At 41.6% G+C, this 16,083-nt stretch overlaps 2 protein-coding genes across 3 annotated transcripts in view; one reads left to right on the top strand and one right to left on the bottom strand.

Moving 5' to 3' along the window:
* Hadha (hydroxyacyl-CoA dehydrogenase trifunctional multienzyme complex subunit alpha) overlaps nucleotides 1-12,196 on the bottom strand; it is a 35,059-nt gene extending 22,863 nt beyond the window's left edge. Inside the window, exons 1-6 of the mRNA XM_057768505.1 lie at nucleotides 11,902-12,196; nucleotides 4,760-4,801; nucleotides 4,154-4,224; nucleotides 1,949-2,082; nucleotides 880-1,018; nucleotides 46-165 (exon numbers count right to left, since the gene is read on the bottom strand). Of these exons, the coding sequence (XP_057624488.1) occupies nucleotides 46-165; nucleotides 880-1,018; nucleotides 1,949-2,082; nucleotides 4,154-4,224; nucleotides 4,760-4,801; nucleotides 11,902-11,968 (573 nt within the window). The 5' untranslated portion in view covers nucleotides 11,969-12,196. The remainder of the gene's footprint in view (nucleotides 1-45; nucleotides 166-879; nucleotides 1,019-1,948; nucleotides 2,083-4,153; nucleotides 4,225-4,759; nucleotides 4,802-11,901) is intronic.
* An 87-nt stretch (nucleotides 12,197-12,283) lies between these two features.
* Hadhb (hydroxyacyl-CoA dehydrogenase trifunctional multienzyme complex subunit beta) overlaps nucleotides 12,284-16,083 on the top strand; it is a 38,997-nt gene continuing 35,197 nt past the window's right edge. Inside the window, exon 1 of one of the 2 annotated variants that reach the window (XM_057768525.1) lies at nucleotides 12,284-12,365. The gene's annotated coding sequence lies outside the window, so the exon portion shown is untranslated. Of the gene's footprint in view, nucleotides 12,409-16,083 lie in introns of both variants that reach the window. The other variant, XM_057768519.1, reaches the window with a different exon arrangement.

The following is a 16,083-nucleotide window of genomic DNA, read 5'->3' as shown; positions in this document are numbered from 1 at the left end:
TTATGTATAGCTCATGTTCATGGCATTAGGTGTTCTTAAACTCACCATTTTGGGCAGTCTCTGGGTACCTCCAGCTCCCGGCAAGAGTCCCAGCAACACTTCAGGAACGCCCAGTACTGTTTTTCTGTCCTTTGTTGCTACTCTGTATTGGCATGCTAGGGCGAGCTTCAGAGAAATGAAAGAAAAATTAGAAGTTAGAAAATGTAACTGTAACGTTTTAGCACCTAGGTTGGCAGGTCTAAATGTTATTTATAAAGTAGGAATGCCCCACAAAATAAACCATGATTTGTTAGGCTGACATCCGGCACTCTACCATTTACCTCTTCTACCATTGTCATGATTTATCAACCCTTTCAGGTTGCTCTTCTCCTTAAAACTCTCCTGAAGGTAACCTTTGATCCCAGCACTCTGGAGTCAGAGGCAGGCCTACACAGTGAGATCCTGTCTCAAAAAACAAAACAAAAAAGAATCTCTTCTCTTTAATCTTATCATCTTTACTATACACAAGAAACTCTCTCTCACGAGACTTAAACATATATTATGCTTTGAAGGTCAACCAGACTTAAGAACAAGAACACAGATCCCACTTCTGATCTTTGCCCTGAGTCTGAGCCAGGTATGCAGCCATGAGAAAGACTTCATGGTGCAGTTTAAATCACAGCTGTCAATGGAAACAGCGCTCCTTGGCTCACGTGCTCTGTGTCACTTGCTGCTTGTCATGAATTAAGAATTAAACCCATGCAGACGTTTAATAGCTAAAATCAAGCCAATCCTACTTGGAAGACTTTCCTGCAGGAGAAACAATAGCCCAAGGTTCACAGCAGCACATCCTACCAGTGAGTGGGACAGCATCTATCCAGCTCTGGGATTCATCCATACCTCAAGTCCTCCTCCCAAGCAGGATCCACTGATGGCAGCTACAACGGGCTTTGGGGACTTTTCAAGTTTCTCAAACATTCTCTGTCCTTCCTGTGATATTCGTGTTGCTTCTTGGGGGGTTGTGCAAGAGGCTAGCATGCTGTAGCAGCCACATAAAAGAACACAAAAGGAGAGATGAAACTGGATCCTACTTTGTATAATACTTCACCCACTACATACTTATCTCAGCATACATCAATATTGGCAATGAGTTCATAAAATGGAACATGTTACACAATTTATTTTGCTTCCTTAACAAACTATTGATCACAAAGCTCTAACATCACCTGGTAAATATTTTTGCTAACAGATCAGACAATTCTAGGGTGATGTTCTGGATCTAGTTAATCTCGTTCAGCTGTTTTGTAGTCTTTACTGTTTCCCTAGTGACATGCAGCTGGTTTCAAAGGCTTCATTATCTCTACCCACACACAGGAATGACTTCTTCCACACAGATTCTTATGAATAGAGACTAAGATTTCTTTAGTATACACCTAGATGAGAGTATGTGGCTGGAACATACATGTTGCCTCCCACTCCTTGTGTGTGTGTATCTGCATGTTTGCTCAACTGTGCAGGCAAACGTGGAGGTCAACTTCAGGTGGCTTTTTCACTTCTTTTTGAGACAAGGCGATCCATCAAACTCACCATGCCCAGCTTTTGTGTGGATGCTGGGAATCAAACTCAGGTCATTGGCCTAGCAGCAGGTATTTTACCCACCAGTCATCTCCCTAGCCCTTGTATTTTTCATTTTACTAAGTACTGACAAACTGTGCTCCAAAATGGTTATACGAATTGGGATTTCCACCAAATTTTTAAATGTTTTCTGGTATGATGGAAGAAAACGGGGCATTTATTTTTGGCTAGCAAGAAAGGCTGTGTTTAGTCATCTATGATTTAAGCAACAAGTTCCTTTATTTCATCAGCTTTATTAAACTCAGGAAAATAACTTCAAAAAACCAACTTTTGGAGAATTTACTTCTATCTTCTTTTAAAGATAGAAATATGTAATTAATCAAGATAAACTTACTTGATATCAGCACCTGCGACAAAGCAGCCGGGCTTTGATGAAATAAGGACAGCACTTCTGATTTGGTCATTGGCCCAGATTTCATTCATAACTTCTGCAAACTCTGATTGTACTTCTTTATTCAATGTATTTACCTACAAGAGAAACAGCTACGTCTAAGGGTTTAAACTAGAAGTATAATAGACATACTACCACTGTCAAATATGTTCATGCAGCAGACATATTGTAAGAAGAAAATGAAGAAACCAAAACCAAAACACAGACAGACCAAAACCCCTCTGAAACCCAACTAGTACCCTTCCCTTTAAAAACAGGTCTCAAGAGCTGGAGAGATGCCCAATGGGTAAACATGCTTGCCATGCAAGCCCAACCATCCAAGTTTGATCCTTATATCCCAGGTAAAGGTGGGAGGAGAGACTCAATTTCACTCTCACCCTCAAGTATGTCATGTACACACAATACAGAAAAAAGGGGACTCTGCTGGCTGGGCATGGGGGTGCTTCCTTCTAAACTCTAGTCCTCAAGGGGCAGACGAAGGGGGACTGCCACAAGTCTGAGGCTGACCTAGGACACAGAAGGTTCTAGGCTATCCAGGATACACAGTGAGACCTTGTCTAAAAAAAAACTAAACTAAAAAAGTGATCATGAGGTCATATTCCTAGCAGACTGGATCAGATGCAGGTATAATTAAATAAATCTACAAATATGTATTGGCCCAGGGGGAGGAGGGAATCTATACAACATAAAAAAAAGAAGCAAAATTAGACACAGTATAGTCTTCACTTTATAAATATATTCAACTTCAGAAAATTAAGGGGAAAAATCTTAAGTTTGAATCCTAAGTTATTCCGTATTAGACCAGCACAAGTGAAAGGCTGGCTCCTATAACTGCTAATGTGTGAGAGTTGTCAACTGCTTCATGTAGGTCCTCCTGTTTCTTACATGGTTCTATATAGCCCAGGCTAGCCTTGTACTCTGTAGCTGAGGATGACCTAGAATTCTTCCTATTTGTGCCTCTCAGGTGCTTGGCTCAATCTCTTCTATGTCATATAGGGCTCTGGCTGTAAGATTTTATTTAAAAAAAAAAAATAGTAAGACACCTTTATACCAATTTGATATGGGGGAAAGAATGAACCCCTGCAATAGATTATTCTTGGCAAAACTAGGTTCTGTTATCTACACTGTTGAATTTGCCAAGATCCAGGTTCCATTTCCCTTTATTTTTTTTTTTACCCGAGACAGGGTTTCTCTGTAGCTTTAGAGCCTGTTCTGGAACTAGCTCTTGTAGACCAGACTGGCCTCGAACTCACAAAGATCCACCTGCTTCTGCCTCCCAAATGCTGGACTTAAAGACGTGCGCCACCACCGCCCGGCTCCAGGTTCCATTTTCACATAACCTGTTTCGAGCATGTGGCCTGCATGAGTCATTCAGAACCTGTAGGAAGCTCAAGAGCCAAGTGTCTACATGAGTAATACTACAACAGGAAGGTACTGTAGATTTAATCACCTCATGTTTAAAATAGGCGGATTAAGTCTTATCAACAAGCACATTCTATCATCCTTATCCTATACAATAACAGGCTAGTTTTATTAATCTTTGATATTAATCTGACACCTAGAGTCAATAAGAAGGAGTTCTTTGTGTGTTGTCTGTCTTTGAAATGGGGTCTCACTAAGTAGGCCTGGCTGGTCTAGAAATCACAGAGACCCACCTGCCTCTTCTACAGTGTTGGTGTTAAAGGTGAACACCACCAAGAAGGACATTTTTTTTCCCTCTTTCTTTCTTTCTTTCTTTCTTTCTTTCTTTCTTTCTTTCTTTCTTTCTTTCTTTCTTTCCTTCCTTCCTTCCTTCCTTCCTTCCTTCCTTCCTTCCTTCCTTCCTTCCTTCTTTCTTTTCTTTCTTTTTTTTTTTTTTTGAGACAGAATCTCACTGTGTTCTACCTGACCTGAAACTCACTATGTAGATCAGGCTGGCTGAGGCTTCAGAGAGATCTGCCTGTCTTTGTTTCCCAGTGCTGGGATTAAAGGTGTGCACCACTACCCCTGGCCTCAAGAAGGGATTCTCATACAGGAACATCTGCCTATAACTAACAAAACCTTAAAATCACGTGACAGGCCCACTTCCAGACAGGCAGATTTCATTTCTATTTAGGATAGGATTCATAAATGTAGTTGGTAGAAATTAACTGAAAAAAGTTTGGGTACCTTTGAATTGGGTGAGTTAATCCGAATAACCGCCACATCCCCTTTGACTCCATAATTAATATGGGTTCTGGCTAAAAGAGAGAAGACAAATTAGTTTCTAAACATGCTTATCGCAAAGTAGGTCTACAAAGTGATGTTAAGATATATACATACAAGTACCATTATATGGACAGAGCAGGTTGTATTTAGGACACACACACACATCCCCATTCACTTTCCTCCCTCCAACTCTTCCATATACTCCCCTTGCTCTCTCAAATTCATGGCCTCTTTTTCTTCGTTGTTTTACATATATGCACATATATATCAAGAAATACACATATATTTAGGAACATATACACATACATACATATTAGGATACACACATATATTTAGGGATACACACATACATATCTAGTGATATATATAGGTATTTATATATGTGCGTATACACAAATGCATATATACAGCAATTAAGAAAAATGGCCATGAATTTGAGAGCAAGAGAGGTGTGTGGTAGAAGTTGGAGGGAGGAAAGTGAATGGGGGATATGGTGCAATTCTATTCTAATTTCAAAAAATGAAAAGTATAAAAATCAGCATTATGTAAACAAGAAAGTCAACTTACTCAGCAAAGCAGAAGATGCTGTAAAGCTGCGGCAAATACAGCCTGCAAGGGAAGAGTGTTTCAAAATTATTTTGTGAAACAGAATTTCTGTAATATCTGTCAGGTCAGCAAAACTAGAATTTACACCAATAAAACACCAATCAGAACAATGTATTCTAGGCCACTATTGTGGCTACTCCATTACCTTTCTCATTTTAATTATTAGGTCAAATGATTATCCAGATAATAAGTAAGGTAGGGAGAGGATGTCCCTGCCAACAAAAAAAAAAAAAAAGGAGGACACATCACATCTCTAGAATGTGTGATTGTGTTGGGTTACATGGCAAAGGACTAACATGCAAATGGAAGTAAGATTGACCTTAATATAGGGAAAGCATCATGAATTATCTAAATGGGTTCAGGTTAACCCCAAAGAAAATCAGAGACATGTGAGCATGTCCTGGCTCCAGGTTGCTAAAGGAAGGAGATGAGCAGAAGCTGAGACCACAGGTTGTCTCTGGAAACTAGAAAAGGTAAGGCCACGGCTTTTCCTCAGGGCCTTCGGAAAGAATGGAAGTCCTGTCAACACCTTCCTGAGCCTAATGACACCCATACTGGTTCCCACTTGGGATTGAACACAGGCCTAGTATATGCTAGGCAAACACTCTACCACAGAGCTATTTATCCTTGGCCCGAGACCCATTAAGGACCTCTGACTACTATACCTGTGCACCGGGGAGGCAGAGGCAGGTGGATTACTGTGATTTCCAGGCCAACTAGTGAAAGCATGCCTCTTGTTTTCCTAAAGGATCCAAGTTTGGTGTCCAGCACCCATGCTGGCTAAAAGACTCCAGCTGCAGAGGATCTGATGCCCTCTTTTGGTCACCATTGGCACTCACACACATGTCATACACTCGCATGCACACCAACACGTAAATAAAAATAAATATTGAAAAACAAATAAAAGACCACTGGATGTGGTCGTTATACACTGAACCCCAGCACTCAGGAGGCAGAAGCAGGAGGATCTCTGGATTTGATGCCAGCCTGGTCTACAGAGCAAGTTCCAGGTCATCCAGGGCTATATAGTGAGACCTTAAACAAAACAAAACATCAAATCAAGGGGCAACCACTGGCTGCTACAAAGGAAACAGTCCATGTCATGCTTTGCTGTTTTAAGCATTCCTAACTAAAAAAAATTTCTATACTGCATTCCACCAATAACATTCCCAATCTTTGGATAACAAAATTCAGATACTGTCCCCTGTTGCTTATTAGTTGGTGCTCATCATCTAACTTGCTTAGGGTCTTCAGCATGACCACAAGAGATCAAATCTCATGTCCCCAGCCATTTTGGTTCTAATTACCATTTTGCTCACTGGGTATCTTTGGCAAGCAGCTGCAACCCTACAGGAAAAACAGCCACTAAAGTCATCAGCAGAACAGGTATGGGGTCCACACCTGGAATACTAGCATTTGGGAGGCACAGAGACTTAGAAGATAATGAGGCCAGGGACAACCTGGTTTGTTGTTTTCTTATTATTATTTTCATTTTCTTTGAGATAAGGCTTCAATGTGTAGCTCAGGCTAGGTTGGAACTTGCTATACATAACTTGCCTAGTATGACTTTGAACGCTTGAATTCGTGATCCCAAGTGCTCAGGTTATAAATGCATTCCAGCACACCTGATTCTAGTGAGAGAGTGTCACTATAAAGTAGTCCTGGCTGGCCTTGAACTCACAGATGTCTGCCTGAGCACTTTAGTTTTCTTTTAGAGACAAGATCTCACTCTGATCTGGCTGGCCTGGAACTCCTAGTGACCTGCCTACCTCTGCCCCCTTAGGCTGCTCCCATATCCAACTTGCATCATCCACCTCTAAAGCACGAATATCTGATTTTTAAGATAGTAACTGCCCTGAGTGGTGACCAGTACCTGCCATCCCAGCACTCCCCAGAGATGGGCGATCACAGGTTGTAGCTAGGCTGAGATACCTAGCAGTTCCTCATCTCAAAATGAAGTTGCAGCCATGCTGCTTTTGTAGGTGCTTGTTTTTGGAGGTTTGTTGGTTCGGCTGGTTAGGCTTCTTTGTTTGTTTTGGATTTGCTTCGGTATTTGCATTCTGATACTTAGCTGCTTATTTTCCTTAGTTTTTGTCTGACTTTCTACCTCACCCTGCCCTACTTGACCTACCAGTTAGTCCATTCTTATCCCAATATGCTTCTCTCTCCTAGTTAGAGTACCTAGCCCATGCTTCTTTCCCACTAGAATTTCTACTTTACAATTTGTTTTTCAGAACTGGGTCTTGAACCTAGGTCCTTGTACATGCTAGGCAAACACTTTACCACTGAGCTGTTTTCAACCCTTCATTTATGTCCCTGAGTAGATTCAGTACTATATCCTCTGCTGCCCCAGAATGCAAGCTCCACCAAGAAGACTTTACTTTTACTTGTTATACCTCAGTGTCCTAGAAAGTTGCATGTCAGATTGCTGTGAAAACTTTGGTTGACTAATGACTGAAATTATAGTGGAAGAGATTAATTATAAGTTCATTTGCAAATGCAGCAATGAGAACAAAACACTAAATAATAATAAAGACCAAAATGCAGGCAGGGAGGAGGATCACACAGTTGAAATCTCAAGGTGAAGTTTTGTGGGGAAACTTAGAGCCATGTATGTTTTGTTGAAGATCAGAGCTAATATTAAGAAATAAGTAACTAGGGGGCTGGAGAGATGGCTCAGAGGTTAAGAGCATTGCCTGCTCTTCCAAAGGTCCCGAGTTCAATTCCCAGCAACCACATGGTGGCTCACAACCATCTGCAATGCGATCTAATGCCCTCTTCTGGCCTGCAGGCAGACACACAGACAGAATATTATACACATAATAATAATAAAAAAGAAATAAGTAACTAGCCATACAGTGACGACACATCTTTAGTCCCAACACTCAGGAGGCAGAGGCAGGCAGATCTCTGTGAGTTCGAGGCCAGCATGATCTGCACAGCTAGTTCCAGGACAACTTGGGCTGTTACACAGAGACACCCTATCTCGAAAAAAAGAAAGAAAGAACTAATAGTTGATATTACTTTAAGGGGATGGTTCTCAAGCTTCCTAATGCTGTGACCCTTTAATACAGTTCCTCATGTTGTAGTGACCCCCAACCATAAAATTATTTATTTATTTATTTTTTAAGATTTATTTATTATGTATACAGTGTTCTGTCTGTTTGTATCCTTGCTGGCCAGAAGAGGGTACCAAATCTCATTACAGATGGCTGTGAGCCACCATGTGGTTGCTGGGACTTGAGCTCAGGACCTCTGGAAGAGCAGTCAGTGCTCTTAACCTCTGAGCCATCTCTCCAGTCCCATAAAATTACTTTTGTTGCTACTTCATAACTGTTTTGCTACTATTATGAGTCATAATTTAAAATTCTAATATACTAGATATCTGATATGTGACTCCCCCCAGAGGGGTCTTGACCCCCAGGTGAAGAACCACTGTTTCAAGGCATCTGCCTTTTGCTGAATGCTGGTGCTTGAGTGTGTAACACCTAGTCGAGTAAATGATGATTTACTTTCATTTTTTGAACTAAAGAAAGAGATAGCTTTCCTAGGATAGTTGAGCAAGTTTGGGATGATGTGGAGAAAGGAGTGAAGTATTAAAGAGGCGTGTAGAAGAGATGGTTTGAACCATGATGAAGAAGAAAAGGAAGGGTATTTTGAAGAAGCATGTAAGCTGTATTTGGGGGATGTTGCCTCTGAGCTACTCTTGAACAATCTGCTTGTCATCTAGGGCTTGCTTGCAATAGAGTAGGATCAAGCCTTTATGATGGAGAAGCTATAGATCAATGTCTCAAACAAATTTAGTGTTTGTCCAAAATTCCCCTTATATCTCTTGTCTTCTACCTAGAATCTGATTGAAGGACCCTCCACTGGGCCTCTCTTGTGTGCTTGTACTCAAAAGATCCAATCATAATCATTGCTACCCAAAAACCTAGTCCTGGAGTACGAGAACCCACTGCTACAGGTGGGAGGGGTCATGAGACTGATGAAAGTCAGGTCTAGGATTGCTCGAAGTGAAATTTAATAGGAACACTGAACAGAAAATCCTTAGCAGCAAGACAAGTGGACTCCCTACACTCTAAGGCAGGAGGATGGGAATTACATACTAAGCTAGACAAAATTGATCATAGCCAACCAGAACACAGTTAGCCTTCCTCAAAAACTATTGAAATATCTACTGTCAGTTAAGATGGCCTTGGGAACTAGAAGTAACTCAGTGGTACTTCTCTAGCGTGCTCCCTGGATTCAATAACCCTCAGCACTAAGCTTCGTGAGGCACGTCCTTCACCAGCCCTCCACCACTCTAGGAGTAGCCCAAGGGGACTAGGAGTTCCAGGCCAGCCAGATCTACCCAGTGAGATCTAGTCTCTAAAACAAAACTAAAAAAAAAATTAAATAAGCAAATAAATAAGTTGGTGTTCATTAGCCTTGTTTAGGCCATTTAAATCTTGCCAACTAACCTCTCTTCGGGGTAAACACACTTCCACATAGTTACACAAAACCTCCTAAATCAACAGAGACAAAAGCAAAGAGAAAGAACACTAAATGCACAAACATAAAAAAAAAAAAAAAAACCAAACTTCCTAACCACAGTCAATGTAATCAAGCCGAAGTACAGGGTCACTCTGCTTCTGGAATCCAGCCTCACCCCACGCCTAACAGCGAAGCTGCCACTGAGTGAACTTTAGCCTACATTTTTCAGTGCCAGCAAGAGTGAAACCTTTGTCCTACTTTTTAATCATCTTCATATGTAAGAAAATAGCTACGAGATCACACTATAATCAGTGGGAAAAGTTGGACTGTGCTGACCCAACTTTGAAAATGTTACTTTAGTTTATGACAGTTAATAGCTTTTCCAAAATCCAACTCCAGGACAAGGGATGGGATTGATCGAATAGTGAGAGGCAGACTGAAAAACACCAAATACCTACTAACTGCCTTTCGTTTCCCGTAAAATTCTTCTCACTTACATACTTGGGAATTAGGAGGAGTAGAAATTAGATATGAAGGTCAACTTGCGAGTTTTTTATTTGATAATCATACTAGAATGATGGTACTATACAGCAGGAATGTTCTAAAACTATCATAGAAGGCTTATGTTTTTTCCAGGTAACGCCACAGTTCATTGGGCATTTGGCAACGCCCACACACACTCTCAGGGTCAAGGACTACTAAAGTCTAGACTCTAAATAGTAAATCAGGTGGGCAGCTAATTTTAAATTGATTTTCCTACATATTTTTTCAAAGTGTATAAGTTGCTATTAAAATAAGTTGTAGCTATAACTGACTAGACTTTCTTAACGAAAACATAATACAGTTTACAAATTAACATGTTTCTGTGTAGAAGTATAGGAAAATCCGGCTGTCAGCTTTTCATCACCTACGTAAAATGGATAGATTGCTTTAAAAATTCTCAGCTACATGCAACCATTACTTCTTAGGGCTAAAAAGTCAATAACATTTATTGAGAACTTATTCCCATGATAAGCTGTTTCATACCTAATGCAACTTCTTTAGACTTAACATGTAATTGACTCTATTTTACCAATGAGAAAAAGATACTGAAATTAATTCCCAAGGTCACCCAAAGGTAGAAGACAGATTTAACCCAGAAGTCAGAGTCTATACTTAAAGCCTTTAATTGCTCCATCAAATTACTTCTCCTGCCAAAGAAAAGAAATCACTCTCATTCATTTTACAGATGAGAAAGCCCATTTAGATTAAAGCACTTGGCCAAAGTCACACAGCTACCTAGTAACTAGAAAACATGTGACCCCATCACCACTCCAGTGTTGTAGCAGCTGACAATCCATAAAAATACCTTACAACAAATGGAGGAGCATATATGATGCTTTTCCTAAAACTGTTATAAATGAGTTAAAGGGAAAATATAAACTGTAAGGAAATGTGGCCACAAGAAAACATAGAGATAACATAACAGAAAAATAACAAGCAGAAAGATAACAGACGCTTTTTTTTCCTAATTCCTTCCTCAACCTTAACATCATTTCTTTTTTTTTTTTTTTTTTTTTTTAGGACAGGATCTCACTATGTAGCCCTGACTGGCCTGGAACTCACCATGTAGACCAGGTAGGCCACAAACTCAAAATTCCACCTGAGATTAAAGGTGAGAACCACCACGCCCAGCCCCCATTTCACTTTTCTTTTGGTAATGTGGTGATTTAGACTGTTTACACACAATTGATCTGTGGTAATTAAAAAAAAAATAGAAAAAGACTCAATTAATTCACTTAATTAAATGTCTCGGGAGGTAAGATAAAAGTAAATTAAAGCGAATTCATATTACAAATGAAAGTCTCAAAGTAACCGGTATCAAGTATGATATGCAATAAATTAAACTTACATTAGCCATTAAAGATTTGGGACGCCGGACAGGCTGTTTTCTACCGCCACCCCTTTAACCCTTTCACTACCAGTCTGAAGAGGAAGAATGCAAGTTCATAGAGCCTGACTGCGCATCGGCAGAAACAAGATTAGAAAATAATCTAACAATTTCGTTCCTCAAAAAATCAAGTTTTTCTAGTATTTTAAAAATCTTCCTTTCCCTGAGTTGGAGAACCTCTGCTTTCAGTCTTCTATACATTCACGCCAGGATTATTGGAAGTGCGAGAGTTGAGCTCTCTCCAAAAATGGTTTTGACGATAGAGATCAGGAGTGGCAGTGATCTGTAAGACTACCTAGAAGCTTGACAGATCTCTTAAAGTGACCAAGGTGCGGCAGAGCCTCAAAGATGCGAAAGAATGGGTCTCAATCCTCCCGACCTAACAGGGTCAGAGCCAAGACCATAATCATTAAAGGAAACAAGAGGGGCGTGAGCGCAGGGCTGCAGCAGAGAGACCTGCGCAAAATGCCAGACTAAGGGGATCGAGTCAGGAAAGTTAGGGAGAGCCTGACACCGCCACAAAAGGGTGAGAGGAAGTGACAGTCCCTTCCCAAGGGCACAGGAAATGGGGTCCCTGGACAGTAACCCCCGTTTCCCGGAGTCCAGGGGAAAGGGTGGGAAGGAGACAGTGAGGCTGGTGACCGCCGCCTCGGTTCCGGCAGGCACTCCGGCACTCTCCCGAGCCCCCAGCCAGGCTCACCTCTGGAGCGGAGGATCCTGAAGGCAGAGAAGCGACTGAGACTGCCAATTGCCCGGGACGCCACCATCTTGAGCAGAAGAGGACGAAAGTAGAAAGCTCTTCTAGCGGGGCGCAATGAAGCCGAGGACTTTTCTTTTCTCAGTCTGTCCGACAGGGCGCCCGATGTACTGCCTTACTAAAACGCAGACTCTGAGTAGTTGCCGGGCCTCTCACCCTCCCTCTTGCTCCCAACTAATCGGGCCGAAAGGATGATTTCTCTGAAGGAAGACCAAGGACCTCGAGGAGGGGGGGCGGAGTGTCCGACTTTCTAGTCAGGCGCTCAGCGAGCAGCCTGCAAATTCCGCGGTGACCCCGGGCGGGGCGATAGGGGTCCTTGCGGAACGGGAGCCGCCCCTCGGTGAGGGCGGGCGGTTGTCATTCTGGGCTAGACCTTCTTGGGAGCGGCAACCTTCGCGGTCTCTGAGGTGCGGCGGCGCGCGATTCGGCTTTCTTCTGACTTTCCAGCAGGCAGGTCCCACTTCCCTCCCGACTCCTGTCTCCGGGGGCCCCTTCCCTTTCCCGTGAGGGTCGAAGTCCCGAGAGCGGGACAGGCTGCGGAGTCCAGGCCTCCAGTGCCAACCACCTCCAGGCGGGCGGCCGGTCGCGTTCTCCCCGTAGCTCGCAGCAGGGGTGTCGCCCTTCTCCACTTCGGGTTCACGGACTGTTTTCGTGTGTCAGAGCGTTGTCGTTTCCCCTGCTTTACCTGTCGAGGCAGTCCCACGGCTGTTGCGATTGAGAACGTGTCGTTAAGTGCGGGCCTCGGGTGTGGAAGGAGGCGAGACAATCCTCCCACCTGCTTAGTGATCCAGAGTTCACGGGCGTTTTCTAGCCCAGAAGGGGAGACGTCTCGGCGGGCATCTGGGCATCCTCACCAAAGTAGCCGCAGCCGTTGGAACAGAGTGTGTTAACTGGTAGCCACAGGTGGCAGAACTAGACTAGAGAGCCCTAGTCTACTTCTAATTGAGCGCTCAGCTTTTCATGTCGCCTAGCTTGGGTATTTCGTTTGTTTTTGGTGCTGGAAAGATGGTGCTGAAATAAACGGATTTGTTTCAAAAGAAAGTAAAGTCAGCTTCCGGTGCGTTGCACTATTTTGTTTAGTACCCACTACCCCCACGTTTCGTTCATTTGCACTTTCGGTGACTTGACTGGCTCAGAAAGATTATATGAAATTTCTTTTTTGTGGCAAGCCCAGTATTCAAAACAGAAAAAGCACTCACTAGTTAGCTGATCATTCTGCAAGAGAGGAAACAAGAAATGGCTGAAATGGTTATGGAAAGAAAGAAGGGAGCTTTCTGGTTTTTTTTGTTTGTTTGTTTGTTTGTCTTGTTTTTTGACAGTCTCTCTGTTAGGTAGTTCTGACTGTCCTGGAACTCACTATTTAGACCATACTGGCCTCAAACTTAAAGAGATCTAACTGCCTCTACCTCTTGAGTGCTGGGATTAAAGCGTTTTTATTTAATACCTATTATGAACATCTTTTCATGTCAATACATACATGCATATCTTTTCATTTTTTCCCAACCTGCTGAATAGTCATGATATATTTATGATGTAACTATTTCTATTGATTCCCATTTAGAATAGTTCCAACTATAAGTAATACTCTAACAAGCATTGTGGCTAGTTTTTATGTATCTCCCACTCCCCCATGATGGATATGGAATTTAGCTACTGGATTGCTTTAAAACAATTTTTTTAAAAGGTATTTTCGGGGGCTGGAGAGCGGCTAAGCAGTTAAGGACACTTGCTGCACTTGGCAGAGGATCCAACTTCAATTCCCAGGACCCATGACAGGCAGCTCAAAACCACCTCTTGAATCAATTGAATACCTTCTTCTATCTTCCATGGGCACCCATACATATGTGGCTTACACTCACAGAAATACAAACACATATAAAAATAAGGATTTTTTTGTTAGTGTGATTATTTTAATTTGACTGATTGATGCTGGGGATCAAACACAGGGTATGTAATAGACAAGTGCTCTGGCATTCAGCTGTACTCTAAGGCCCTGGCATTTTACTTTCTTATGGGAACTGCTTATTTGTTCATTTTTTGCTTGTGGTCTGCATATCAGATAGGAACCTGTTCAGTTGCACATAATAGAAAATTTTATTAAATTTGGGGATTCATTATCTCCTGGACCATCAGTGGGTGGGTTTCAGATAGAATATGACTAGGACTGTTTTTTGTTTTGTTTTTCATAAAATTTTCAGTTCTGTCTTCCTTTGATATCAACTTTGTCCTTAGGTAGCACTGTTAATATTTGTAAAACTACAGCCAAAGGAATGATTTGTGTTTTAGAACTGCAGTCAGAAAACTTGAGTATTAGACTAACTAAACATCAGTACCCGTGGTCAAGGCAAGGTGCTGTAGGGGTTGGCCATCTGAGCCTTTAATCTCTGCAGACATTAAGATTACTCTGATTGGGTCAATCCCTTGTAGACTTCACTGACAGCTACATAGTGGGGAAATGCACTCTAGAACAAAATATAGATTAAAAATTGCAGATTTTTCACTTTTAATTTGAAACAGGCTCTTTATAGATTATATTAACCATATTTTCTCTAAATGTATTCTTTGCTTTTTAACTCAATTTTAGTTTTTTTAAAATTGTGTGTAGGTTTAAAATATTTTAGTAATCAGATAAGTTAACGATTAATTTATGGCTTCTAGATCTTACTCATCTAATGGGAGGTGGCCTTGTCTAATCGGTGAAATGTTTGCTGTGCAAGTATGAAAACTGAGTCTCCATATGCTGAGTTAAAAGAAGCTGGACATGGGCTGGAGAGATGGCTCAGTGGTTAAGAGCATTGCCTGCTCTTCCAAAGGTCCTAAGTTCAATTCCCGGCAACCACGTGGTGGCTCACAACCATCTGTAATGAGGTCTGGTGCCTTCTTCTGGCCTGCAGACATACACACAGACAGAATATTGTATACATAATAAATAAATAAATAAATAAATATTTTTTTTTAAAAAAAGAAGCTGGACATGTAGCTTTGTGGGTCTGTAATCCTAGCACTAGTGGAGAGAAGAGAATATAGGGATTGCTATCCATCCGGACAACCAATAAACTGACTCTATTTTTTCTGCTAGATTTTTGGCTCTATTTTTTCTGCTAGAGGTGTCTAGATTTATCCCAGTCTTTCAATAGTACTATGGTAATTTTTCTAGGGGACTAAAGAAATAGCTCCGTTTTAAAAGCACTGGCTATTCTTCAAGAAGTCCCAGGTTTGATTCCCAGCTTTAATGAGAGGCCTTATCTCAAAAAGTAAGGTGTAGAAGTGATTGACCTCTAACCTTCACTTCCATGTATACACACATGCACACCCATATCCTCTCATCTTTTTGTTGTGAGACAGGCTCTCACTGTGTACCTCTGACTAGTATTGAACTTACTATGTAGACCAGACTGACTTCAAAATCATAGATATCTGCCTGTGTCTACTCAAAGTGCTGGGATTAAATAAAAGTGTGTGCCATCTTTCCCGACTCTGGTATTTTTATATTTTTAAATGTTTTTAGATCTTTTATCTACATGGCATTTTTTATACTTATAGTGTGAACAATAGACCTTATTTTTCCCAAGCAATTAGTCATTTCCCAGCAAATTGATTGATCAAGTCATCTTTCCTCCATTTGCTTTAAACCCTACATTATATATCAAATTATAAATTCTTATATCTTTAGGTATGCCTGTTATAAGATGTTGTCATACAATTTCTGAGGGTCAAGAATCTGGGCTACTTGGCAAGGTTGTTGTGACTTTGGAGTTTTAGGAGGTTGTCGTCAGCATGTTGGGCAGGTGGTAGTCATCTGAAGGCTTTCCCGTGCCAGAAGATCAGCTTCTGAGCTCACTCACATGGCTGTTGGCAGTGACTTTCCAGCTGGCTTTCCACAGAGTATCTGAGATATTTAGACAGAAACTGCGATCTTTTTCACAGCTTGATTTCAGAAGCCATGCCATCTCTTCTGACAGAGCAGTGCAGTGTGGAAGGCAGCCAGACCAAGAGTACAAAAACTGAGAGAAAAAGCCGGGCGGTGGTGGCGCACGCCTTTAATCCCAGCACTTGGGAGGCAGAGGCAGGCGGATCTCTGTGAGTTCGAGACCAGCCTGGTCTACAAGAGCTAGTTCCAGGACA

The sequence above is a fragment of the Chionomys nivalis genome, chromosome 1 (genome assembly GCF_950005125.1).
Source record: "Chionomys nivalis chromosome 1, mChiNiv1.1, whole genome shotgun sequence".
Classification (NCBI taxonomy): Eukaryota; Metazoa; Chordata; class Mammalia; order Rodentia; family Cricetidae; genus Chionomys; species Chionomys nivalis.
The sequence above is the reverse complement of the archived record's forward strand: the minus strand, read 5'-3'. Positions and strand labels throughout refer to the sequence as shown.